The sequence below is a fragment of the Chelmon rostratus genome, chromosome 19 (genome assembly GCF_017976325.1).
Source record: "Chelmon rostratus isolate fCheRos1 chromosome 19, fCheRos1.pri, whole genome shotgun sequence".
NCBI classification, from domain to species: domain Eukaryota; kingdom Metazoa; phylum Chordata; class Actinopteri; order Chaetodontiformes; family Chaetodontidae; genus Chelmon; species Chelmon rostratus.
The window spans coordinates 6,268,884-6,294,753 of NC_055676.1; the positions used below are offsets into that span (position 1 = coordinate 6,268,884).

The window sequence follows — 25,870 nt, forward strand, 5'->3', positions numbered from 1 at the left end:
TGCAAACAAGAGCTTTACCAAAAATAACATGCCACAGACTTTCAAAGACAAAGTTTTTTTGTGTGTGTTTTTCCAATTGAAGTTAAGATCTATTTCCTGCATTGAGCTCATACATTTTTAGAGTTTTTTGATGGCTAGAAAGAACAGAGGCGAGCACTCCGGAGCTTTGTTGGCAAAGACAGATTTGGGACGATAGGGGATTCGAATTCTTTTGTGCCCTTGATGATGACCACAAATAAGTTATAGACTGAAGTCTGGAGCCTGGAAGCAGACATCAGATGCACTCTATCGCTTTCACTTAAATGCGTTTTATTTCATTTTTTTAATCACATTTCGATTAAAATGTTTCTCCCCGATGGCTGCTGAGCATGTAGAATTTGCACATCAGTGAAATCTGATCTATTTCACTTCCTGCGGAGGCCTGAATACGGGAGGGAAGAAGCCGAACCCAACGGCTTCAAAAGACCCAGTGACATACTTTCAATCGTCTGTCAAAGGGAAAGAGACAAATATTAAGGACACGTCTAAATGCACCACTTCCTCCCTTTCTACAGACGTATTCTGAATGCAATTCTTGTGCCGAGCTGACTGTCTCTGGTAAGAGTGAATACAGGGATTCGGTCTGAACTCTGCAAAAGTCAACAGGTCAGGAGCTATGCAGGTTCCTTGTGGTCTTTTTTGATGATTTTCTCCCATCCGGCTATTAGACCCCCACCAGCACAGTCCCTGCCCTGCAGAGACCAACGTGCCTTCATAAATCTTGCCTATTATGCAGATAAATTTGTAGCCTGTTGCAGCTCTGCACTGCACTATTTTGCTGGCAGCTGAGAGCAAGATGTCTGTCATCACCCTGCCTGAATGCCATTTTATAAGCCTATCGTCTCTTCACGTAGTGAAAAAAAAAAAAAAAACAAGATCAACAACAAAAAACAAAACAAGTGACAATGGAAATGACAAAGCTGCAGGTAAATTAGACTGACCCTCAGGATTGTGTGCAGACGTTGTATTTAACCGCACTGTACGTATGAGAGTGTGCAAAGATTTGCACTTTGTATGTGTTCATTATCGGACTTGTTCACAGCGTCATAGCTCAGTGTTCCAGCTTGATTACTATTCAAGACTGCTGTGCTGTTTGTGAGATTCATTCACTCATCTTCGTACTTGGCTTTTACCCAGCAGAGCCTATCTTTATTGGCCCTTTGAGAAAAATAAGATTGTGTGATAGTGTCTGCGATAGAAATGAAACATACAGTAAATAGAGCATAAATAAGGATTTCCTGTTTTAGTGGGGTGTTTTGCTGCTATTCAATATTCAGTATTTATCACATTATGCTTACAAATTGCTCACACAGGGCTACAGTCCATAATATTCCAACAGATATTATTCCTCCAGGAAATAAACAAATACACCGCTTGGCTCCCGTAGAAGTATTTTTGTCTGTCACAACGCCACTGTTTTGCACTCGTGCACATTTGTTAAATTTTGCAGCTGCAAATGTGCATGGGAGGGTGCAGCTCGGGTTTTGGGGCTAAACCCTGAGCTCTCTTTAAGGGTAACGCTGCAGCGACAGAGCCCTCTGGCTGCCATAAGAATCATGATGGGAGCAGAGGAGGAAGTCAAGTGATGTTACTGCAGAGCAACAAAGTCCACATGGGGAGATGGGAACGCCTTTATTCATTTTTCAACGTGTAGGGTAGTCGGCAATAACTAGCAAAAACAAAACAAAGCTTGACTATACAAATTATAATAAAAGGAAAACTCACAAGGAACACGGCACGGACATGAACACAGACAAACCAAGGGACAACTCAGACATGAACCGAAACACGGACATGAACAAAGACAAAGTAACAAAAAACACTTACTGAAGGACTATGACAATGACTATGAAAAGGGAATGCAGACAGCAAGGAAACACAGACACGGACATGAACAAAGGTAACGCAGCAAGAGACACTTACATGAAACACGACAAACACTCACTAAGGGGGCTAAGGCTAGGACTATGACTGTGACTGTGACTAACGGCAAGGGAACTTACAGACAAGGTAACGCAGACAACACTAAGGACGGTGGAACACTAGATAAAACAAGACAGGAACATGAACAAAGACAGGAACAGGACAATAAACACACTTACTAGAACTGTGGCAAATAAAAGACAAAGACGAACCAAGGAGACAATCACATAAATCACGGCGTGGACGTGAACAAAGAAAACACAACAAAGAACACTCACTTACAGGACTATGGCTATGGCTATGACTGTGGCAAGGGAACGTGGGACAAGGAATCACCGATAACAAGGTAGCGCAGACAACGACCCAACAAGGACAGGGGGGAAGACACAGACTTAAATACATAAGGAGGGATCGCTAATGACTCACATGTGGAAACAATCAGACAATCACACGGGAGGGAAAACACAGGAAGTAAAGTAAACCAAAGACACATAACATGAACCTTCAAAATAAAACAGGATGTGACAAAACCTAGACAAAGACAACACACAATGGGAAACTTAACAAATTTCAGTCAAAATTTTTAAAAAAGAGTCAAATTTTCATGCCCATGCAGAACCTTAGCAGAAGACAGGTCAAGGCCAAATGTTCCAACATCAAATACCTGAGAACAAGACAGGGAGGGTAGAACTACAAAGTCGAAGGCATTGTGTGTTGCTGAGCATTATATGGAGAAAAAAAAAAAGTCCCATTCACACACAATTCCTTGTAGGCCTATTAAAATCCATAATTGCACTTTACCAAACTTGAAAAGACTGGTTTAGGTGCATCTCTGGACTGTGGCGTTCAGGGAAAAGCCAACCCACACATGTTGTTGCACAAGAGGCACTTAATGCCAAGGATAAAACTGAAATCTGAATACAAACACCAGATAGGCCTCTCATTAAATTCCCAAACTGAGGACCCAACTGAACTCTGCAATGCAGCTTTAAAATATTCACCCCTCTCTTGGCAGCGCAGATAATTTAGTTTAAAACCAAGGTCATACATTTATCAAAAAGCCACATCGAAGTCTATCAAGTTGGGACTATCTGTGCCTTTGACCTCAATCATTTTACAATCTATAATGCAAGTCAAGTGCCCTGAAGACAACTTTAAACAAAGAGATTAGAATAGAGGCAATAGATATACAACAACACATTTAAATAAGCTCATGTTCTGGGCACACAACCGATTCAAATGACTCTTTTCAATTGTACTCTCATTTCCCATCACTTCCTTCTTCTTCTCTACTGCCTGTCCTAACCAGCACAGCCTGAGCTATGAAAGGTGAAAGCTCGGCACGCCAACAGTTTCGGACTGCAATTCACTCATACACCAAAAGCCGTGTTTCCTTCTATCGTCAAGCGGATTTTAGGGAAAATGTTGCAGAGAATAAACAAAGAAAAAGTGAATTAGGTGCATTTCCATAAACTGGTTTGGAGCGAATGAACCTGTCAGAAAATGGCAGAATAAACTATGTTATGCATGGCTATAATAAACAGAGTAGAAGAGTGTTGAAAAGCACAAACAACATGAGTTGCCTCAGCCTCCTGGGAGAATCTGCAAGAATTTGTTTCATTTGGTCAAGCAGTAATTGTTCTTTCATGTCAGCTAGTATTGGCCAGGTTTCATGCTGTCCTCCTGTCCTCTCTGTGGCATTTTGCAAGCCAGCAGTAAATTTTGACCCGTAAGTCATCCAGCGCCAGTTCAGTTGGACATTCGACTGTGTTATGTTAGCAACGGTTAATGTGCTTTGAGCTGCGAGCCTGCAGCAGGGATGAGGAGTGGGTTTCAGAGGTCTGGTCAGCTCACTTGTTTCTAACTCCACAACCCACTTTTTTAATTTTTATTTTCAAACGATTTCAACCTCAACCGATGCTGACTCAAAGTGACATCACTTAATAATAAGTAATTTGTCAGATTTTGAAGAGCTCTCGCTTGAACCACAAAAGGTTGAATGTAATTTACTACAATTACACTCTTATTTACTTAATAACAAGATATTTGGTTTAGTGCTGTCAATGGTTGGTCTAAGTTGAAGACTGCTTATGCCAATCCCCCAGTTTCTTCATCTAATTCATTTGTGACATGAATCAACATGTACAACTCACAGATTATGTGTTGAGGACAAAAGGGATTAAAGTTTTTAAGAAATGATTTAAAGAATGATTTAAACATTGGGGGAATTGGTTCCCTGATTGGATATGTACAATTACCTTGTGTTATCAGCTATTAAATTTGATTCAGGTTGGTAAATGGTTTTTCGTTGGTTGCTTCTGAAAAATGTGTTGAAATCACTTAAAATAGGAAAAAAGCTTTGTGTTATTATAGTTAAAGCCTCATGCATCAACCCAACCTCTTACACCCATTTACCCCACATTAGAAGGGTCTGATGATATACCATGTTTACACTTGGAAGATGCGCTGTTCATATTATCAGTACAAATTAAAAATTTCTTGCTGTTTTGGGGCTTCAGTGAAATCACTTACCACCTCACTCTTCTCTGATCTGCTCCACTTTGCTTTGTTACACTATAAATGAAGCCCATGCCTCCCTTTCAGTACTATGAAGGCCTTGCCCGGTGGTGGGTTTTAGTGCAGCCCTCCCTCAGAAAATTTTCAAATAATGCGCAAGTTGTGTGTGTATGTGTGTCCTGCCCTGAGAGGCTCCGCGTCAGGAAGAAGCACCAATTTAGACAAAAGTGCTCTGAGTCAGGTAAAAGAGGTTGGATTCTGTAGAGTGATTGCACCCCATGAGAGAGACTAAAACCTCCACGCGAGGGAGTTCAAGATGGTTTGTGGTGAAAAAAGCAAAAAGGCAGGCTGAAAACCCAGACATTGAAACCTCAGGTGAAATATCCAACTTGTTCACAGAGCAGCTGAAATGAAACCGTGGTTGGATCTCACTAGATTCCTGACGGCGTTTTGGTTGGAATTTGTCTTACATGGCAAAGATGAAGCTCAGTCTCCTGGATGAAAGTGTGCTTTTCCCATCCAACCACTTTCCTCCACAGGTGGACCTTTCTCGCTCTTTACACTACATCATTTAATGTGTTGGGAGTGAGAATGGACTGTCTGTAGAAATGTACCAGACTACCCTACACGTTGAAAAATGAATAAAGGCGTTCCCAGTGTCTTAAAAAGTTGCACCAAGGGGTCCTGACCAAGCTTCTGTACGTTACTGCAGTGAAGGCCTTCGTCCTCAGACACAAGAAAGCACTTGAGGATAGGATATCCTATATATCTGATAGTGAAGGCCAAGTCTCCGTACTTGCAGGTGGAGAAACTGCACCAGAGTCTTACCAAGCTGGACAGCACCATCGCTGCTGTCGGCCAGGTGCTAGATGGCCAGGGAGCGAATGCTCACTTTACAAGTTGGGAGTAAGAGCAGGTTGGCCAAATGACAGTTGAGTTTAAATCACTGCTGTACTGGAATACATTCCAAAAAAAAAAAAAAAAAAAAAAAGCATGGCCAAGGAGAGATAATCAAAGATTTGGTGAGGAGATGGACCTACAAATGATGGGCACAGTAGTTTTCCCTGTTTAGTCTGGATTTGAGGGCAAAAATCCATAAAAAGGAGAAAGGAAAGGAAGATGGAACCAAAGTGAATGAAGTTGTTATAATAGATTAGGGCTTTGGTTCTCAATGCAGTTTGGACAAACCTCATACACTGTAAAGATGCCAACTTATTATAGTTGGCATAAAAAAAATAGTGAAAATGTGTCAGAGCTTAGATACCTAGACGATAAACACTGTAAAAAATGTAAGCATGCAGCATTATATTAATATATAAATGAGGTAAACAAAAAAAAAACTTGAAACTTGACTTGACTTGACTTTGATATCATGTCACTCGAAGTTGGAGTGAGTTAACAAATGTAAAAACTCTAAGACGGATAAACTCAGTCTCAACTTTTTCCATTTGAATGAAGTTTGTTACCTCCGACGCATTTTCAGGGTAAGACACCTTCCCCCATCCTGTCATACAGAGACACCAGGCAAGTGATGGTTTTCATTACAGTTCCTCATGTCACAGCGTGCTCAAAGTATAGTGCCGCTTCCAGCAGTTGTGACTCCATCTTTTAATCTGTGCTTTTTCAGAGGGAGGGCTGTTGTCTTACTTTTCAAGCACAGAGCACTTTTTGCACATCAGTCATCCTCATTTCACAGCTTTTCATGAAGCCAAGCTATGAAGTCCGAGCTGACCTTGAGGTCAGTAGCTCTCGTCTGCACGCCGTGCAAGCTTTGTTCATCATGCAAAAAGCGTTCAATACCAACAGCGTCTTCGATGGAGCCTTCTGAGTTTCGGCATCTTCAACCGTCTTCTCTCTCACTATGTGACACTGTCGGCTGTTGATTAAGTGTAAGCTCATTGCCCTTCCATCAGGGGGCTGGGTGGCGTCCCTGCTTTCCCTCTACTGCACCCCGCTGCTCCAGCTTTCTGGTGGAAATAAACATCTGTTTGGTCAAAGCTGTCAGATTTTGTCCAGGAAACCCTGGTGATCCCGAATGTGCATCTTCAAATCTATCTGTGCCTGACACCCAGCAGCCAAGCTTTACCCTCCGCTGTCACGCGAGGGTGGACTCTCCTGTAACAGTGGGTTGCTGTGGTGGAAAAACCCCGCTTTAAGCTTCCCTGCCGGCGTCTAACACGCCGCTGTTGCTCCCCTCTCTGTTTGAAAAGAAAACCTTGAGTTACAACAACAAAGTGGGAAAGATGTTGTCTCAGCGCTCTTTAGTTACGAAGGAATTTGTGAAAACTGTGATTATGTTTGAAATTTGAACATGAATGCATAATCACGACTCTTTATTTTTCATGTTGGACGGATAATTCTGCATTCATTTGTAATCTGTTGTTGTACTTTTAATAATTATGTGGTTGTACTAATGCCATTTCAAAAGAGGTTACTCAGACTTCATTAGTACAATTTGGAGCTGTTCATAACATTTAAAATAAATATTGTTTTTGTCCTGAAATCCATTTACTATTTAACGTTTTTATACTGTCACAATTCTTCATTTTCCCCTGCCTGGTCGTTGATGTTTTCTGGACAATCTGTTGTATAAAGAGCATCTAAAAGAAAAGATATTGGGAAACATGCAAAGAAAAGACTGCGTGAAAGCAAAAGCCTAAAAGAGAGCAAATAGAGCAAAATGCAAACTATTTTTAAATGTTGGCTGCTCATTTCAGGTCAAGGGGAAGACACGGTACAGTGTGTAAAAGGAAAATGCCAAAGGGAACGGGGAAAGGGCTCTCTCTGGCTTTCCATGGAGGGCAACAATTGTGGATGAAATCTACTTAAGGTGGCTCCAGACTGTGGCCGTTGCTGAAAGCCAGTGCAGGTTGTGTGAGGACAAGACATTTTACATCCCCTAGGAGCTCCATTACTTACAGTGGATGTAGCGATACCAGTGCCATAGAAATAAAAAAAAAAAAGAGAAATATCGAGAGAGAGAGTTTGAGTTGCAAAACATTGAGAAACAACCTCAGAGTGTCTCAGACCCATGAATTTTCCACTCCCTTCCGGTCGAGAATTTCAGCCCAACACCACCATCACACTGCTTTAAAGGTCACTGAGACTCAGACACTGCGTACTTACCAAGCCACCTGACCTGGCCAATCAACCACCAGCCATGGGCTTTTTCACACAGCCTGAGATGCGGTGAGCTGTGTGCAATCAGCTGAAAGAGGCTGACCCCTCAGCCATGTCAGACCTTTTTTTTTAACCTTTCGGATAAGATGTGTATGCGGAGGAAAAGCTGGTACCCTTCCAAAGCATGGCAATTTGGTGTATTTTGATATGATGCTGCTCACAGCATTTCAGTATGTCTTGCACAGTGTCTTGTAATGGCTTCGATAAATATCCACACTGGGTTACGATAACCAGCGCTGAATTGAAACAGCCACTAACAGGATCCATCGGCAGTGAGCAAAAGGGTCGTGACCATTGTGTCACCTGACTGATACCTGGTACCTAGCATCAGGTTTAAACGTCTGATGAATAAGTACTAGGTAATTTCTTGACAATTGTGTTGCTGTTGCACCAGAGGATGTGTGATCGTCGGAGGAGAAAAGTGAAAGATAGCAGGACCTCATGTCCTGAAAACCGCTGTGAGCCGGACTGCGAGCGGGCCTGTCTTGTTCGCCCAAGGCGGTGAAGGCATGACGTGTGTATCTAAAGTGACAGCAGGCTGAGGCAGACGGATCCCCCATCTCTGTGACGCTGACGGTACTCTTTCGCTCAGGGTATTTGGTTCGCTCAGAACAAGTCAGCTGCATTCGTCGAGTTTACTTCCTGAGTGCTTGTATGACAGCGCAGTCTCCCGAAAGTTTGCCAAATGAACACAAACTCTGAAATGTAGGTTATGTGGCAGCTGCCTTTGCATCTTCTTCAGGTTTTTCTCCGTGCGTGTGCCTGTTCAGTATTTTGGTGACTTATCGTGCTCTTCAGATGGAGGAGATGCATGTTCAGCTGTAGTCGTAAGATCGACTGCATTTTGCGTCATCAATCCACTTTCTATTTGGGCATCTTAAAGCAGAACTGCACCGATTTTACACATCAAACTGTTTATAGGTCTTCAGGAGTGCGACTGCATCTGTGAAAAAAAGTTGCATCAAGCCTTTTGTTTCTCCAGACTCATAAATTGCCTCAAGTGATGTCACATGAGGCAGCGTTGGTTGGAACTGAAGACCGCAAGTTTGGAAATCTGTAAAACCTCTGTAGCCTGCTCCACATCTCTGCTTCAACAGTAACACACCCAAATCTCCAACTCAATTGTCGATGGTTGGGTTGCATTGTGGGTAGCGTAGGTATATGCCTGTGTCTGCTGCCTTAAAAAACAACAGACTGAAAATCCCTGTTTCATTGCCCTCTCTGAAAGTTTCACCCTTGCTGGTGCTGAGTTTCTTCTCTACGATGTGTTTTATTTTTCAGTCAATTTTGGATAAAAAATTTGAAATCGAGGCGGGTATGATTTGTGCATCATGGGGCTCATGAGTCCTGCGGTATTGAGAGCCATGCCAAACTGATGAGTGTGTACGACCCAGGTGGGGTGCACGTCTGCAGCTAAAAAAATCAAAATGAGGTTTACCAGATCTTTTTACTACTTGTGTGTAAAAAGATGTGGTAAATCCAGAGGACTGCAGAAAGGTTGAAGATGTTTTGTCCTTCTGGGTTTGTGACATTGTGGTGAGGAATAAAGGCCTCTCTACTGGTCCAACTGAAAAGCTTTGTTTCTTGTTCTCATATGTGCTCCTCACTGCACTTAACAGCATACACACTACAGCTCAGATGCGGTTTTGGGACTGAGACCATTGAAGAGCCTGAAGCACTGCTTCAGCCTGGTAGCAGGTTTCAAAAACACCAGCATGTTATGAGGAACTTCTGAGAAACTCAATCCACAAGGGAGGACAATCTTCCTCTCAGGGAATTGTCACAGTGTGATCACAGATCACAATGTGGCTCACATCGTGGTCTGTGTTTCTTGTTGTTTTGCTGCTCTTTGTGGATTGTGTTGCTATTTTGAGGAAACATCAGTGAGGCTAACCACAGGCTGCCAAAGCCTGCTGAGTGTGATTGTGTTCCCTCTCTTTGGACTCTGTGATTGCAGTCCTGCAGGTGGTGAAAGGTCCAGATTACACTCATTACTGTGAATTTGTTTAGATGTTTGGATGAGTGTTGAAATGTCTTTAACCTGTCAGCTACAGTCCAGCCCAGCAGAACTTGCATGTATTTTTGGACAAATTACCCTGACTAAAACAAATCTTCCCAGACACACTTGAGCCAATGAAATCCTTACATTAAAGCAAGGAATTGAGAAAACAATGAAGAAGCTCACAGATCCGCCTCAGCCATTACACATCTAAAACAGAGCCTTACCCCCAAACAGCCAGAGTCGGACTCTCTGTTAAAAAAAACAAAAAACACAGAGCTCGTAAAATCTTGCGCAACGGCGCAGAAACAACTGCAGGATGAGACAAGTTTATTTTACCATGAGTGTTTTCAGGGTAAATCATCAACAGCTTGCACCGAGAGCTGCCATTGTCAAGTACCTGGAGACACAGTGCAGAGGATAAAAAATGTAATTAAGCATGACTTATTCTGGTGGATTTTGCTTACCTTTCTTTGGACTTTTTCTTTATTTCTTCTTGCAAGCTTCTGCTCAGTGACATACTGCCATCAGGAATCATAATCACCATCCCAGTGGGTAGGGGGAAACAGCTATTCTGTCTCCTCCTTGAATCATTCTCATACAAATCATTGTCAAAGGTCATCTGTGTGAAATATCAAACGCGATTGAATGAAGTGAATAAGTCAATTATGATTCTCGCAGGACCGCTTGTATCTGGTTGTCTTGTCCATGTAATCCTTGTATTGAGGAACCATACGTCACGCTTCCAGCGCGATGCCGTGAATTGCGGAGGGTCAGCTGATTTTCAGACAACAACACAGATGGCAGAGTTGTGGATGGTTGCATCAGTCACTGTTAGCCCGCAAAAATCTCCCATTTGAAATGTGGGACAACTAGAATTCTTGTTGTGTTTGATGCTTGAGAATCTTGTTACCTATCTCCAATTGTGTTTTGGTATTGTCACGGTCAGAGGTTGTCATTTGTCAGTTTTGACAGGTTGCCAAGCTTTATATAGATAGTAGCCATTCTAAGGGAGGATGCCAGAAGGAGGAGAGTAGAGATGAATGCGTGAGAGTTGCTGATGATTGCAAGGAGCAACTTTTTAGCTAATACTGCAATAGACAACGAATGATACCCTCTTTCTGTTTGTGTCTATTTTTTTAACCCTAAATTAGCTCAACGGCGAGGTATGTGCAAGTTGCAAGAACAGGATGCCATGTTCGCCTCTCACCAGCCAGGTTAGTGATCGATGCTGCAGGGGATGAGTGAAGTGGCAGCAGAGAGCAAGCAGACCTCACAGGGGTACAGTAAGGGCCGTATTCATTTTTGGTGCAGCCAAAGGCATTTAGAGTATGTTGGATACTACCACTATTAATGTAGGGGATTCAATAACCCCAAAGCCTTTTGGCAATTGAATCCCCTTGACCAAGCATCAGCTCATTTTGCTAGTGCTACCTGCACTGTGACAGTACCCACCAATTCAGCACTGTGATGACCCTTCCACATGACACTGAGTTTGATTGCAAAATCATAAATACACTTTCATGAAGGTGAAAAGAATGACAATGCAGCAGAGGACGACATATACAAAGACACTGGATCTCACACTTCCCATATTGCCACTTGATAATGTGGCAATATGTCCTTAAAAAGTTTAACATGTACAGTCGTGTTTCCAGAAAAGTTGGGACACTGTCTGCAACAAACGAACAGGATGTGATAACTTGCTACTCCTTTTTGACGATATACTCAATGTTCTACCTCAACAACTTAATTGATTTTTGTAAATATCTGCTGATTGTGAATTTGACATGTTTCAAACTAGTTGGGACAGGAGCAACAAGAGACTGGGAAAGTTGTGGTACGCTCAAAAACACCTGTTTGGAACATTCCACGGGTAAACAGGTTGAATGGTAACAGGTGATAAAGGAGCATCCTGGAAAGCAAGGATGAGGGGAGGTTCACCACTTTTCCTCATAAGCAGAGAAAACATTGACAGTATAACTGTGTTGATCGCAGCTAGTCAACTATTGTTGACGTTTAAAATTGGTAGAATTGCCCCTTAAAATACAGTATATTCAGGTAAACAAGACACCACTACTCCCATCTTTAGATGTTTATTTCTGATATCATCATCAAAATTTTTACAAAACATTTTCTGACAATAATATACTCAAAGAAGAGCCATATTTTTGCGCTTGGACCAGGTCTCCACAAAAATGCTTTAGGTCTGAATACAGTAAAAAGAACAAAAAACAAAAAAAAAAAAAAAAAAAAAAAAAAAAAAATCAACAACAAACCAACTACCAAAGAAAACAATGCAGCGCATATTTACACCCTACAGAAGTCAGTGCCCTCTGCAGGAAATGGATGAGAAGGAGAAGGACAGCGGGGATCCCCTGGTTTATGTGGAAAGCGTTTAAGAGGCAGCAATTTGATTTGAGCCTACAAGGAACCAAAGACTAATTCTGATATTGCTTTCTATCAGTCCCTCTTTGCTTTCTCTCGCACTGCATGCTCGAGTCGACTGCAGGAGCAGAATGCAGGCCGTTTAAAATAAAAAAAACCTTCCTTTCTTCAGTGCTCACATTAAATCCAATTAGGGGCGTAAACGGGCTTTGTCAGACAAACGAAAAAGTGTGTTTCCCTGACAGAGGTTAATGATCATGCCTTCCCTTTTTGTGTCCCCTCTGACATGAGCAATGGCAGAAAAACAGAGTCAGGACAATGCCGGTCAGAGGTTAAAGACTTCCTGCTAATGTGAAACAGCATGGAACAATAACAATCAATGGGGACCGGGCTGGCCTGAACATCAGTAATGGTGACGTTGGTTCAGAGGAGGTAGAGGAGTAGGTGCTGCTATAGACACACACACACACACACACACACACACTCGCAATCACACACACACAGGCCATCTGGGTACATGCAGGGTAGCTAACTCACTAGCAATGCTTCCAGTCTGTCTTTATGCCTTGCATGACAAAGTTATTAATTCTTACCACTTTGCAGTCTGCACACACACTAATGACACACTAACGAAAATAGAAACTCAAATTTGGAGTCTGGAAGTGGCAGATGGGGAGCTTGCTTCTTCTTTTTTTTTTTTTTTTTCTTTTTTCTGCTCAGCCCCCTTATCTGTGTGTATACATACTGACTCTCCGGAGTCATGACTTTGTACTGTGTGTATGGCGGAGGAACAAATGCTGCAACTCCTCGTCCACCTCAGAATTCATTTTTCAAATCTATTTATCAGGTAATGGATTAGAGCCCACTGAACCGTCACCGATGGCCTTGGGTGAACTGCAATGGATGGGAGCGTCAAAAGCTGGAGTACTTCATTATCATTTATCAAGGCGTGTGCGTTCCCCGTGTTCGTGTATTTTTTTTTTCCACTCATATATGTGTATTTATGCGTAGATTGTTCTACAGTTAAACACAGACACGTTCAAATGGATTCTTAATGGAAATTATTAATGCAATTCAAATAGCATATGAGTGTGTTTATCGTCGTATGTGAGCATGCATAATACATACAGTTTAGAAGATGCGACTTGATTCGAGCGCGCCTCTTGTTTTGCCTGTGTGTGTCATATGTAACTCTACAGAGCACTCGCGTGTGACTTGCGCGTGTTTGAGCTTGCGGCTGAAGCAGTTTGTGTCATTTCGTACGGTGGCAATAAAGCTGACTGGGGCATTCAGAAACATCACAAAGCTTTCACTGTAACTGAATAAAATGTCCTTGCGCTTACCCATTTGTCCCTCTGTATCCTCCCTATTGTACAGCATCTCTGCCCCCCCACATCTCCTCTGCCCTCCCCCCCTTCCCGAGGAGATTTGCATTTAGCTTTTCTTCTGCGCATTAGCGCTGAAATATGAAAGTTTTCACTGCAGTTCTTCAGACCTTTATTCACCCCACCCAAAGCAAAAAGGAAAAACAGGGAGGGGGGGAGAAATGTTCCCAGTGGGGATGTGAGCCCAAACTCAAAGAGTGAAGGGGGGGGGGTTGGGGAGCTCAGGGTGTACAAAACCATAAACAAACAAAGCAGAAGAGAAAATAAAGCCTGTTGGCATTGCGGGGCTGGCGCAGACGGTCCTGGAGTTCAGCTCAAACATGCATCATTAGCATGCAGCGCCTGTGCTTCCAGCTCTCTAATGGCAAAGGAAACGGACAAAAGACTCAATAATTACTGGCAGCAGGATTCGAACATTCCGCTGAACATATCGGATTTTATCAGGGAGGTAGTCATGATTAATCAATCGCTTATTAGTAGCTGATTTAATTGTGAACATACAAAGATTTTATTAGCACTTTTCTAATTACACATGAAGGGCGAAGTAGCTTTGATCATTGTGTTAAGACTGAATTGAACCATTATCACTGTTCAGAAAACTGAAGTAATTACAACATATGGGGTACTGGGCCTCAGCAGGAGACTATTAAAGGGAAAGTCTGTCCCAGGAGTGAGTGCCCAACACAGGCCTATTCCTCTGTTTAACGGCCTGTGCAGTGCCAGGGAATTCTACCTTGGGCGAGACGGGGGCAGGAATGGGTCAGCAAACAAGTTGCTTTAAAAACAGTGAAGCTGTCCATGACACGTGCTGCTGGTTCTAGGGCACTCCACACAGAAAATGTCTCCCGCACTGTTTGTCTCTGGTTCAGCGCTCCTCCCTAACTGGGCATACTTTCCCAAAATATCGGCATGCGGACAGAAATAGAACATCATTAAACAGGTTCACCCGAGTCACCAAGAGGCAGACATGAAATTCAGGCCAAGGAGTTAGCAGGGGTGATATAGAGCAAGGCAAGACAATACATGGATAGAATCGAGAGAGCTCCCATTATAAAGACATTGGCACAGCTGCTATTACAAAGTAAACTCCACCAGCACTATTAAGCAACCGTACTGAGCGAATCAACTGCTTTTTATGCATTGTCCTGTACACGAAGGGGACCGAACCCTTCTTAGTCATGAAACCATGGAGACTTTTGGGTCGCTTGTTGTTTTGGGGCTGGTTTTTGGTAAAACATTTAACAAAATAATGGCACATCATAAAGAACATCCTTCACAAGTTAAACTCTTGGTATAAAGAATAGCGCACTTCTTCTCCCCGAGTAGACCTTGAAATGGCAGATGGTGTTCTCAAACAAGAGGAGCGGATTGGGTTGTCACTAGCGACGCATCGTGCGACCACCTCCTGCAAGATGGAACATGTCTGGAGTCAAAACAGAAAATATGGATCTCTATGAGGTTTTGACGCTTGAAGTGCATCACAACAACAGGGCTCCCAATCTTCCCTTCACCACGTGACTGAGTGAAATGATTGGATTTGAGAAATAACCCCAGTAAAGTAATTTGTGTTTAATGGTAGAGTAGTGAAGGGAGCAGATAGAAAAATATTTATCATTGAAACAACAGGAGCATTTCAGTAGGAACCTCTTCACCGAGTCATCTTGGTAACAGATTCCCACTGGAAAGTGAATAAGGCTCCTCTTCTGTTCACAAGCAGTTTGTGTTTCAGAAGAAGTCAAGTTCATACTTTTTTTTTCATCTTTAAAGATTCACTATTTACACGATAAATAAGTTCTATTCGATTTTGTCCTTTGATTAGTCTTATAGAATTTCTTGACATCATCTTTGAACACCTCAAAAACTGTCTCTTATTCTCCAAGCCAAAACAACAAAATAACAAAACAAAACAAACAAAAATTCCCTATTTTTTTTCTCTTAGCTTGAGGATACACCCACTTTCGTGGGAAATTTTGGCCCCTCGCAGTTTCATCTGTTAATCAATCAGCTGTGCTGCGGGCGGACCCAGCACAGTTTCCACAACTCCCGAGAGTATGACCACTGACATGTAGAACACAACCCCGGTGCACTGCTTGGATTAAGCCGGAGATGATATTTGAAAGGCCATCCCAGCCGTATTCCGTAGTCCTCATCAGCTCCTTGAGTCAGTGAGTAGCAGTGCTAGACACGGTGGCCAATGCAGTGCAATAAAGTCCTGCACTGCAGACACGCTTTCTGGAAAAAGAATGGAGATGTCAGGCAATATTTCCAGTACAGCCCATGGGTTCATACGCAGGTGAAAGAGAAGTCAACGTGCTGGTCCAACATGTCCCCACTAGGCACTGTTGTTCTCTGTGGTGGAGAAGAAACGGGAGCACATGGCCAGAGCTTTGCCAACCCAGCAAGATGGTGCTATCCAAATTGTCCAGAGTGATAAAAGTCAAACATTGGCTCAACAATGTTTCATATGACTGATTGGGGCAGTGAGAGTGGTTCGACCTTCCGTAAAGTGGAGACCTTTTTTTAAGAATATGTACAATACTTTGCATTTAAACGTACTTATTTTACCACATAAATTCCCCATGGTTACCTCTTTAAAGCATAGTGAGTCATTCAGCTGGGATATGATCATATACAAAGACCTGCCATTCTGCTGTGAAAAGGGCCCCTGCATGTTCAAGAAATGTGTGGAACATATCGCATCTCCTTTAAAGTGTTTCTGTGTTGCCGTTCATCGGATGAGTTCTCCGCTGACGACTGAACTGACGTCAGGCGGACCGGGTAAAATACATCGTCATGATAAATATCTTTAAAATTTCAGTCTCGCTGCTTCACACATACGCATCGCGTGGTTACTCTGCTAATCTGTAAAGACAAGCCCAGTTCATCTGGAACCATCAGGGGATTTGGTTGTATTTGTGAATGTGAGCTCGCAGAGGCTAGTTTAGTAGACCAACTGGCATTTTAAGAATGCCCTCAGCTAAAGCAGCTTATGTGCATTAACAGAAAAAAAAAATATATAACTCTTTGGTTTGACATGCACATTAATGGGAATCAGCAAGAGATCCCACATCTAAAGAAAGTGAAACAAAAGAATGAGAAATTCGATATAATTACTTGTATTGAGAAAATGACTCATCGTTATGAAATGATGGTATGGATTTGCTTTTGTTAACAACTGCAGACTAGATATTTTAATAATAATCACAGTAAGAAGCCAATTGCTCTTCGCACAATGTTCAGCCCCGTCTCTTAAATCTTTTTTGTTACTGCTCTTGCTTTCTGTGATTGAGAACTCGTGTTTTTTGCACTTTCCCTTTCACTCCTGTCTCAGCGCAAGTGGACTGCTGTCATGCTGTGAGCAGGCGCCCCATGGTGTTGTCGTGGGATATGGCAAAGACCAGATTTGGGAACATGGTAGTGCTTTTTGTCATATGCTGGATTACCTCCCATGATTCAGTAGTGAGGAGGTGCTTCGGAAAAAGAAATGAAAACGATCTGCAAGGATGTCTCCCCATTTATACAGGTGAGACTGTGTGTTTCAGACGCCAAATCCCTTCAGGCAGAATTAGAAAATTTTTATCCTCTGGTTCACATACTCATGTTCTGAAAACAAGGCCCCACTGAATAACCAGCTCACCTGCCCCTTCATTTCAAAGTCACGGTGAATCTGAGGCCCTTGCCCCACTTCCAACAACCAGGCCTGCTAGCGTCCAAATTTGAGTGTGCCGGTGCGCTCGGCGGGAGGAAAAGGACCGCCGCTGGGACCGTCAGGCGGTGGTCTGAGGGTTGCAGGAGGAGAGCGAGGCCCTGGCACAGGGGCACCTATGCTGGCAGCTGAGGGCACGGCAGGCAGCGCCACTGTCTGTATAGTGCCCCTATCACACGGCCCCAGGTCCTCCAGGCCCTCCAGGCCCTGTGGGGGTCCCTCATAGCCCATGTTGAGCCGCAGGGGCTGATGGGCCTGGCAGTAGTCTACGATAGGCTGTTCATAGCGGTAGAAGGTCAGCGCACCCAACTGGTGGGGGACCTGTTTAGACAGACAGAGTATAGAGGAAAAGACAGATGGAGAATGTGACGGAGAGGATAACGTTGGGGTAGATGACACATGGGCAGGATTGGACAAGAGTGAAGAAAACAGAGAAAAGAGAGGAGGGGACAAAAGGCAACAGAGAGAAAAAAAAACATTAGCAACAGAAATTCTCAGCAAACTGTGTCCATCAGATATACCAAAAACAGATTGTTAGAGATCAATTGATGTCCCCACACACCCAAAAGATGCTGTTTCCTTCCACAAGAGGATGCTGAACAACAATTTGCAGCAAACAAGGGCCTCTTGCAGAGAGGAAAGCTCAGAAATGTTGGTGTCTGATCAGTTCAAAGTGAAGTCAGTGTTTCAGTAACAGCATGCTTCATGCTACATTGTGAAGGCATTTTCAAAATCTGATTGTCACCCCAATTTCTGCATTTTTTTTTTTTTCAGTCATGAGTCACAAAAAAGATTTTCTACTTTCCCCCTGATTCAATTAAGGTATTTAATTTGTGGTTGCCATTGCATCGACAAATTGGATTAGAGAAGCTGGACTGCAAAACGTCCACCAGAAACCAGAAACAGTGTCTTATAATAAGCCAACAGTCCTGTATTTCAGTTTTTATTGGGACCATTACTTGGAGTGCAGTTCCTGTTGCTGTTATTTATTATGTGATCTTGGTGGACCGCCCTTTTCAGATAAAGAATAACTAATTGCTGGGTTAAAAAAAACAAAAAACAAAAAAACAAGCCCTGCATAAACTGCAGCTCAGACAGCCACAGCTGTTCACTTTTCAAATAAATAAAACATACTTTTGAATTATGTTTCGTTTTTCCAATGCACTTCATTTGTCACACAACATTTCATTGTGCCCGTGTGACTCCAAGCCTACAGCACAGTTACTTTGGCAGCTCACTGCTGGCCCTCTGTAATCATCCTCACATGGTGACCACCTGAGCCTCCAGCTTCCCAAAACCCATTTGCTGCAAACACCCTCCGAAATGTGTGCCGCCGAGCATCTGCGGCGACTGCTTTTTACAGATGTGTGAAGCATTTAATGCAGTCTGAGCTCGCTCCCTGCCTGCCGCTTGTACTGCGATGCTGAGCATGACTGTCAGAAGAACAAGAAGATGTGCATTTGCATGTTTAGATAGGCATGACACACAAACCACGCGACATATGACAAAACCACAGAGGCTTTTGTGCTCAACCTTTGGTATAAGAGCTGGAGCAAACAGGCCGCCTCTTCTGTGCCATGTCACATACGATGTCTGCTGTGTCACAGCCAGGAGCACACATCACATCTGGCTATGTGTCTGGTCTTGCGCTGCCTCCCCCAAACCTCAAAACGGCGCCAAACAAACAGATGAGCCTCTCGTGACACCCTGTCTCCCTAACTTTAAATCACACACTTATTCGCCTTAAAAAGGAGGCCAATTAAGAGATTTCTAACAGGCCGTGAAAACAGCAGGATAAGATGGCAGCTGACCTGGATTAAACACCGCAGCCTGGCAGAGCGACAGATCATCAGATCAGTACACACAGGCGATGAGAAACACACAACAACAGCAGGAGCTATGACACCAACACGGGAGGCATGAATAATACAACCCCTGACTCTTGAGGAGGCGTTGGGAGCAGAGCAAGTGTCACGACCGCACCATCTTTCATGCACATCCCTGACACTTTATTTTTAAACATAGCTGATGACGGAAACCAGATCTTGAGAGCGAGATCATAAGCGCTCAACAAAATGCAATAGAGCTCCGCTTCTGCAGAAAATCCCCCAGAATCAGTTCATTCAGTTTACATAAGGACGTATTTTTCCCACCTATCCATGTAGGTATCCGGCCATGTATCGGACATATCTTCCTTCCTTCCTTCATCTGTTGTGCTTTCCCTCCCATGCAATTATGATGAATTTCATTCATGGTTCCCCAAAGCATTCAAAAGAAACACGTTTAAAAAGCAGAACACCTCACCAGAAACAGCGTTCTAGTTGATTTGGAGAAATTTTTCTGTTCAATGACCCTTGAAGTGGAAATGCAAGGAAAGGGAAGCCAATGATATTCTATGAGTGATCCTCAATAAACAAAGTGGATTCAGAAATAAGAGAGTCCTCAGTACGAGTAACCAAAAAAACGTGTCCTCCAAATGTCCTTGTACATTTATTAAAATGATCAGATACAGTAATTCTGACTGGATGAATCATATATGAGGGAACAGATTTTTATAAAGAGGACCATCTATGTCAATGGAATGCAGATATATTCTGGCTGGGAAGGGGGACTGGGGTGTGTTTGTGAGTGTGTGTGTGTGTGTGTGTGTGTCTGTGAGCACAGATTTCAAAGTCAAATGGAAACAGTCCGGGCTAACGCAGCTTGGCAGTTCAAGAATTATCTTGAACCACGGGGCGAAGATAAAGCCACTCTGAAAGCATTAACACCAGTTCTGTTTTAGATAAAAATAGTCTCATTTGTAGCCTCGAGCTTCACTGTAACACACTTCCATGATGCAGTGCAACATTTAGCAACTGCACAAAGTTGTAGTCAGGTATTCGTGTAAAGCAGCTGCTGAAAGCATGTTTGTCTGGTGTTAATGCAGGTAGCAGCGTTTTCAGAAAATCCCCCCTCAGTCCTCCAGCCGAGCCTTTTTTTCAGCTACATTTATGCACCTCCAGACCACCACCTTCTTTCTCTCCATACCTCCTTCCTCCTCAAATAGACTCCATTAAGAGAGGCTGACTCATTACATTATAGGCACTCAGTGGATTACTCCCCTCATTCCCCTTTCAGTTTAAACCCTTCACCAACCCCGATGCTGCTGCCGCCACACCACCACCACCACCACCACCTCATCTCCTGACACCCACCCCGGTCCACCTCAGCTCTGCTCACAGCTCCCTGCCCAGGTCCAATGAATTAATTAACTGATAATAAGTCTGAAGCATTTCAGTGGATTCTGTCAAATTGTCAGGGCATAAATCTGGCCTCATGCAGAGTGCGGGTGAATGTGTGTCTTGTATTTGTGCACGTTTGCCTGTCTGTGAATGCACTCGACAGAAGAAGGGACGGAAAAACAGAGAAAATGCCAAAGACACAGCAAGATACGATTTCGTTTATACGAGTTTGACATTCTGCCTAAAAAATTCAGCAACATGCAATTCTGAAAGATGCAGAAATATCAGAGAGCCTGACTTGGCTTGTTGGACAAAGTCGTTGACCCCAAACGCTCTTTACATCAGTTTCCGTGAACAAAAGGTGCTATTGATATTCACCGGCCATCCGTGCAGTTGCAAGGTACAGCTCGCTCATTAGGAATGCTTTCCGCCTCTCTTTGTGCCCCTCAGCATTAGGAAATTATTAATTCCTCACACTGAATAGTCTGTTGACAGTGGAGACAGCCAAATATGTAAATGGATAACATCTGGTCAGAGTAACAAAAATACAAAATAGACACTTCAATTTATTTTCCAAATGCTCTAAAATATATGTGGTTTGGGTAGGAATGAATAATGTTAAGTTGGGGATCATCTAACAGGCCAAAACACTGCGGGGAAGTGAACACATCACAGGGCCAATTCTTTCGGTTTGTGGCCTCTCCACTACGAATCAAATAAAACACTTGAAATCAAATCTTGAATGTTTTGATCCTTTACCCACCAATGAAATCCTCCTCCTGCCTTTAACTTTAGTGCTTACCCCGTAAAAAACAAAAGAAACAAACAAAAAAAATAATCCTAAATTCAGGCTAAACTGTATACAGCAGCTGGTTTCTGCAGAAATTTGAGGAGAGATTCTGTCATCTGAGTTTTGAGAAGCGGCGCGTCATGAATGACTGCAAAGCTTCTCACCAGAACGTTTCACATCATTCAGCATCTTTGCACTGCATAGCTACACATTAGCACTGAGTTGGATATTTTGGTGATCAGCAACCAGGAAAGCCTTTGTTTGGACAAATTTTATTTCATTCCTTCTTCCTTTTTCAATCTTGCACTGATAAGCCCCTGTGAGTGGGACCCTCAGACATTCAGTTGCTATACAAGCATGTTCAGCTCTGAACGGGCATCCAATGAAGTTGTCACTATGTGCAAAAAGTAGCTCTGTCATAGTATTTTACTGGTGCTTGACAGTTACCACTGGCTGTCATGTTTTTTAAGCTGCTGTACCTTTACTTTGCAACATCCAACATTACTTAAACAGATGTGCGTAAGGGCTGCGCTTACCGCAAGGTGGAGCACAGAGTGCAGCACAGAGAGTCATGTCACGAAGGTAGCAGGTAGCAGGAAAGCAGGAAAGCACCGGGACATTTGAAAGGCAAAACAATGATCCAGTCTGGATGAATTATGTATTTCAGTTTAAGACAAAAGAAGGTCCTGGCAATTATCCTCCTTCTGAGGAGGGGACAGGTAAGAACCCGGCGCTGAAGAACAGTTCTTTATGGATATATTTAGGTCACGCCATGGACAGCTGGCATCTCGAGGGTACATTGAAAGGTCACCAACAAACAAGGTTAGAGTTGAAATTGATTGAACTCACAATCTGAGCAAGGTGCAATACCCAATGTCACACTACCCCCAGATTTGTCATCTCCTTTGGAAACCAATGGCTCACACACAAAGCAGCTCTGTTGCTGTCCATGTGCATCGGGCGTGACAGCCTTAATTGGTGCAGATGCATCCCATATTTTATGTCACAGTATAGAATTTTGTTATCATTGTACACTGCAGCTTCTACCTGTCAGAACGCATTTGCATCAAGAAAACAACACTCTCTAAACTCCCCAAGCTGCACTGCTGGATCAGTTTTTGCTCCTTTGGATCTCAGCCACGGGTACCTGCATGTGCTTCAAGTGACAATGACTGGCATCCTGCCTCTTCCTGGACCTTTATCTCTGTAAGCATGAGCACACAAGGGTGGCCAAAGCTTTGAAACAACCTGCCAAAGGACATTAAGCCAATCAAGCCAGAGTAGTGTTGGGCAAGTTACTTTGAACTTTATTTTCCTTTTAAAGTAATAAGTTACTTTCCAGTATCAACAATAACACCATCGCTACTATACCTGGTCTCTATGACAAGGTTAGCTTGCCTGGTGCTTTTGACAGGTACACTGCTGACGAGCTTTATCGGAAACTGCGACAGATAAGCTCTCATTTTAATCCATGCAGCCGTCTGCACCGGCTCCATGCAGGCTCATGTTTCTGCTCCGTCTCACGGGCGTAACCGCAACCCGTTTATTTACGCTTCAAGTCTACTTTTTCGACCAACGTGCACAGGCGCTAGGTTGATGCCCAATAAAAAGGCACTGAATAAATATATTTATCTCCATTTTGCATCCTGGGAGGGGCAGAGTGTGCTGCTCTCTGCACAGATTTACTGTAATAACATGACAGAAATCTTGTTAGTAATGCAGTATTACTTTGTTACAGCAATAGAGTCATGAATTACTGTAGCATCGTACTTTTGTAATGCGATTCCCCAGCACTGAGCCAGAGTTATCTTTGAAATCTTTGCTTTACCTGTCTCTTATCTCAGGCACTTTTGCTGCTTTTTATTTTGTGACTTTCATTTTTTGCATGTTTCAATATCAGCTGTTACATTTTGTTGTCAGGAAAATTTGATGATGATAAATTAAGTTATTGTTATACTACTGTTAGCATGTTTTTTTTTTTTTGTTAAATGACACCTCTGTGTGAACCACTGTGCACAAACACTCTAATCACCAGTGATTGTAAAAACCAGATCAGAGAATCACAAAACATTTCCTTCATCTGTCTGTGGATACTTAGTTTCAACACTACCTCCTCGCAACAGCTCTAATTTGTTAGAGGAGTACCTTAAAAAGCCCCAGATCCCATAAATTCATTTTTACGGTATTCCAGTGGGGCTCAGAAGTTGTGTTTCTTTTTGCATTCACGCTTTTATGAGCAGCTAAGGAGGCAGTAACTGTGCCACAGGCAGACAATGTTAATGCCTCCCTGGGCTTTAGGAGTATTATGGTTCAAAAGTCTGCTGCTCTCCCAGCCAAACATTTTGATCCTCTCAAGTCACCATATTGTGGCACACACAAGCATAACAACATGAAGAGGAGGTGCAATGGACCTTCTCTGAAACGTTGCCTAGGCTGTCACTTTTCTTATATTTTCATTAATGTTTCGTTTTTATGTCTGTGAAGTCATGAGTTATGTTGGCTATTACATCATATTGTTTTTTGTCTCCCATTGTGGATATCAGATAACAGATCTTAGTTCTTTTTCATTCGTTATGAAATAATCCTCCTGACAGCCAGCCTGGAATATTTTCATATGTGTTTGTCTATACTGTGCTATTACTCTCACTAAAAACGATTTGAAACAAACTCCGGCCGAGTTACTGAAAATAACTGTTTAATTACTCTATTCTTTGCCTATTCCATATCCCTCTAGTCCTCTTTGCAGAAGTCTAGAGATAAATTACCATAATTCATTTTGGTCCATCTATATTTAAAGCGGGCTGTGATACATATTTGATGTAAAGGTCCAGTGTTTATGCTGTTGAAACTCTTTCAGTATAACCACGTCCCACGGTTCTGTGTTGTTGTACAAAGTACTTAATGCCACTGAGAATAAATCGCAGCTTCGAGAAAGCTCTGTGTTTTGTGTTTGGTACTTTTGCCACCCACTACAACATTGTTTCCTTTGCCATTATATTAGATTTGATTTGATTAGTAATGAAACAATGAAAAGCATCTAAGCAAAAAAAGCAGTAAAGTGCAGAGCAACGTACATGGGGATATATAAATAGCAGTGAGGCGTATATGTGAATACGCTTAGACAGATACAATATTAACATTATTATTAGTTAATATTAGCATTAACAGTGTGAAAGATACAGCAGTGCAGCAGTTACAGCAGGTAATCACTTAAGTGTTAGCAGGTCCCTGATGAAGCTGCACGCCTCAATGGTGGCTTATCTTTTCACTGGCATGTAGCTTAAAGCTGCAGAAGGCAACAATTGAACCACTTGTCGATACAAGCGCCATAGTATCGAACATAATGAGCCTAAAGCTCTGTGTGGAGCCGGTACACCCGTGTTTTGTTCTGCACGCCGTAGTCTGGAAAGGAGCTGTTGGGAATTTATCACAAGTTGCAGGATTCTCTGCCGTTGAATCATTCTTTTACTTTCACCCTCTCCAGGGCTGGCACGGCACTTTAACTACGTGCGGAGATATGTCTGGCGAGGCGAGACTCTTGCTTTCGCCATCTGAAGGGACGTGCACGCGCATCTGCACTTATAGGACAGCCAATAGAAAATCTCCCTGTCTGAAATCACCTGTGATTGGCCAAAGCCTCCTGGCACAGGCTGGATTTTCAAAAGCCTGAATACAGAGACAAGAGTAGGTAGAAGACTTTCTCTCACACCACTTGAATTTCAATATGCGAAAAGGTCATTATGGAAGTTTTGCCTAATGATGCTTAAAATAAACTGCCTACCACAGCTTTAATGACAAAGCAAGTACGTACTCACATTTGGTAATACATTTCCCATGAATTCACTGTGAACTGAACGTGTGATCAGAAGGTAGTGGTACAGACTAAAAATATTATGAAGACTGGAGTAATGAGTTACCCTGTTTTACTACTCTAAAGTCATCTAATGTAATTAACTTGACACAACTTTCTGTTCTAGAAGTTGTAGTAGTAGGGGTGGATGTGGTAGAGAAGCTAAAGCATTTTGCAAGTAGGATACAATCAAGTATAGCTTATTTGCTGGGACATACACAAACTCGACTGGCAAAATTTAGAAATATTAAGCACAAAATGAAAATGTTACCATGTCAAAAAGGGATTCCAGAAAAAGGCATTGCTCAGTTCCTGTGTCAGCAGGCTGCACTTCAGTAAAGCAGGAGATCAAACATGCAAAACAACAACAGTTCACAAAACACTGTAGTGTTAGCAGCACATTTGCAAGGCATGTAAATATGTACATACAGTCGGTGTATTAATCAGCCCACGGGGAGCCATCTATATACAGACATCACTCGCTCATCGGTGTTTTGTTATGTGCTGGAGCATGTGAAAGTGTGAACCATAAACCAAACAAATTAACTCTAAAAACCCTCCATTAATTCAAACAGCTAAACCGTAATCATGCGCCCTCTGCAAACTGTGACTCCTCGACACGTGCACGCCGGCGTGCCCGCGCAGGGCCGCCTGTGCTGTTCGCACATGTGTGCTCGCGCGTGTCTGCGCATCCCCGCGTGGGCGAGTGTTGTCTTTCAAATGCATGCCGCTCCAGCACGCGGGGGTAGTCGGCACAGATGTTGCTAGGCGGGCATCAATGACACGGAGCCCACCAGTCGGGTTTTCAGCAGAGCGGCGTGCATTGACGTGTCTGAGAGGGTGTGAAGCTAAACACCATCAGTTTGTTTTCA

The 25,870-nt window shown here is 42.9% G+C and overlaps 1 protein-coding gene across 1 annotated transcript in view; it reads right to left on the minus strand.

The window, feature by feature from the left end:
* Positions 1 to 17,134: 17,134 nt before the first annotated feature.
* LOC121623392 (leucine-rich repeat transmembrane neuronal protein 4) overlaps positions 17,135 to 25,870 on the minus strand; it is a 92,680-nt gene continuing 83,944 nt past the window's right edge. Inside the window, exon 3 of the mRNA XM_041960664.1 lies at positions 17,135 to 17,458. Coding sequence (XP_041816598.1) covers positions 17,135 to 17,458 — 324 coding nt within the window. The remainder of the gene's footprint in view (positions 17,459 to 25,870) is intronic.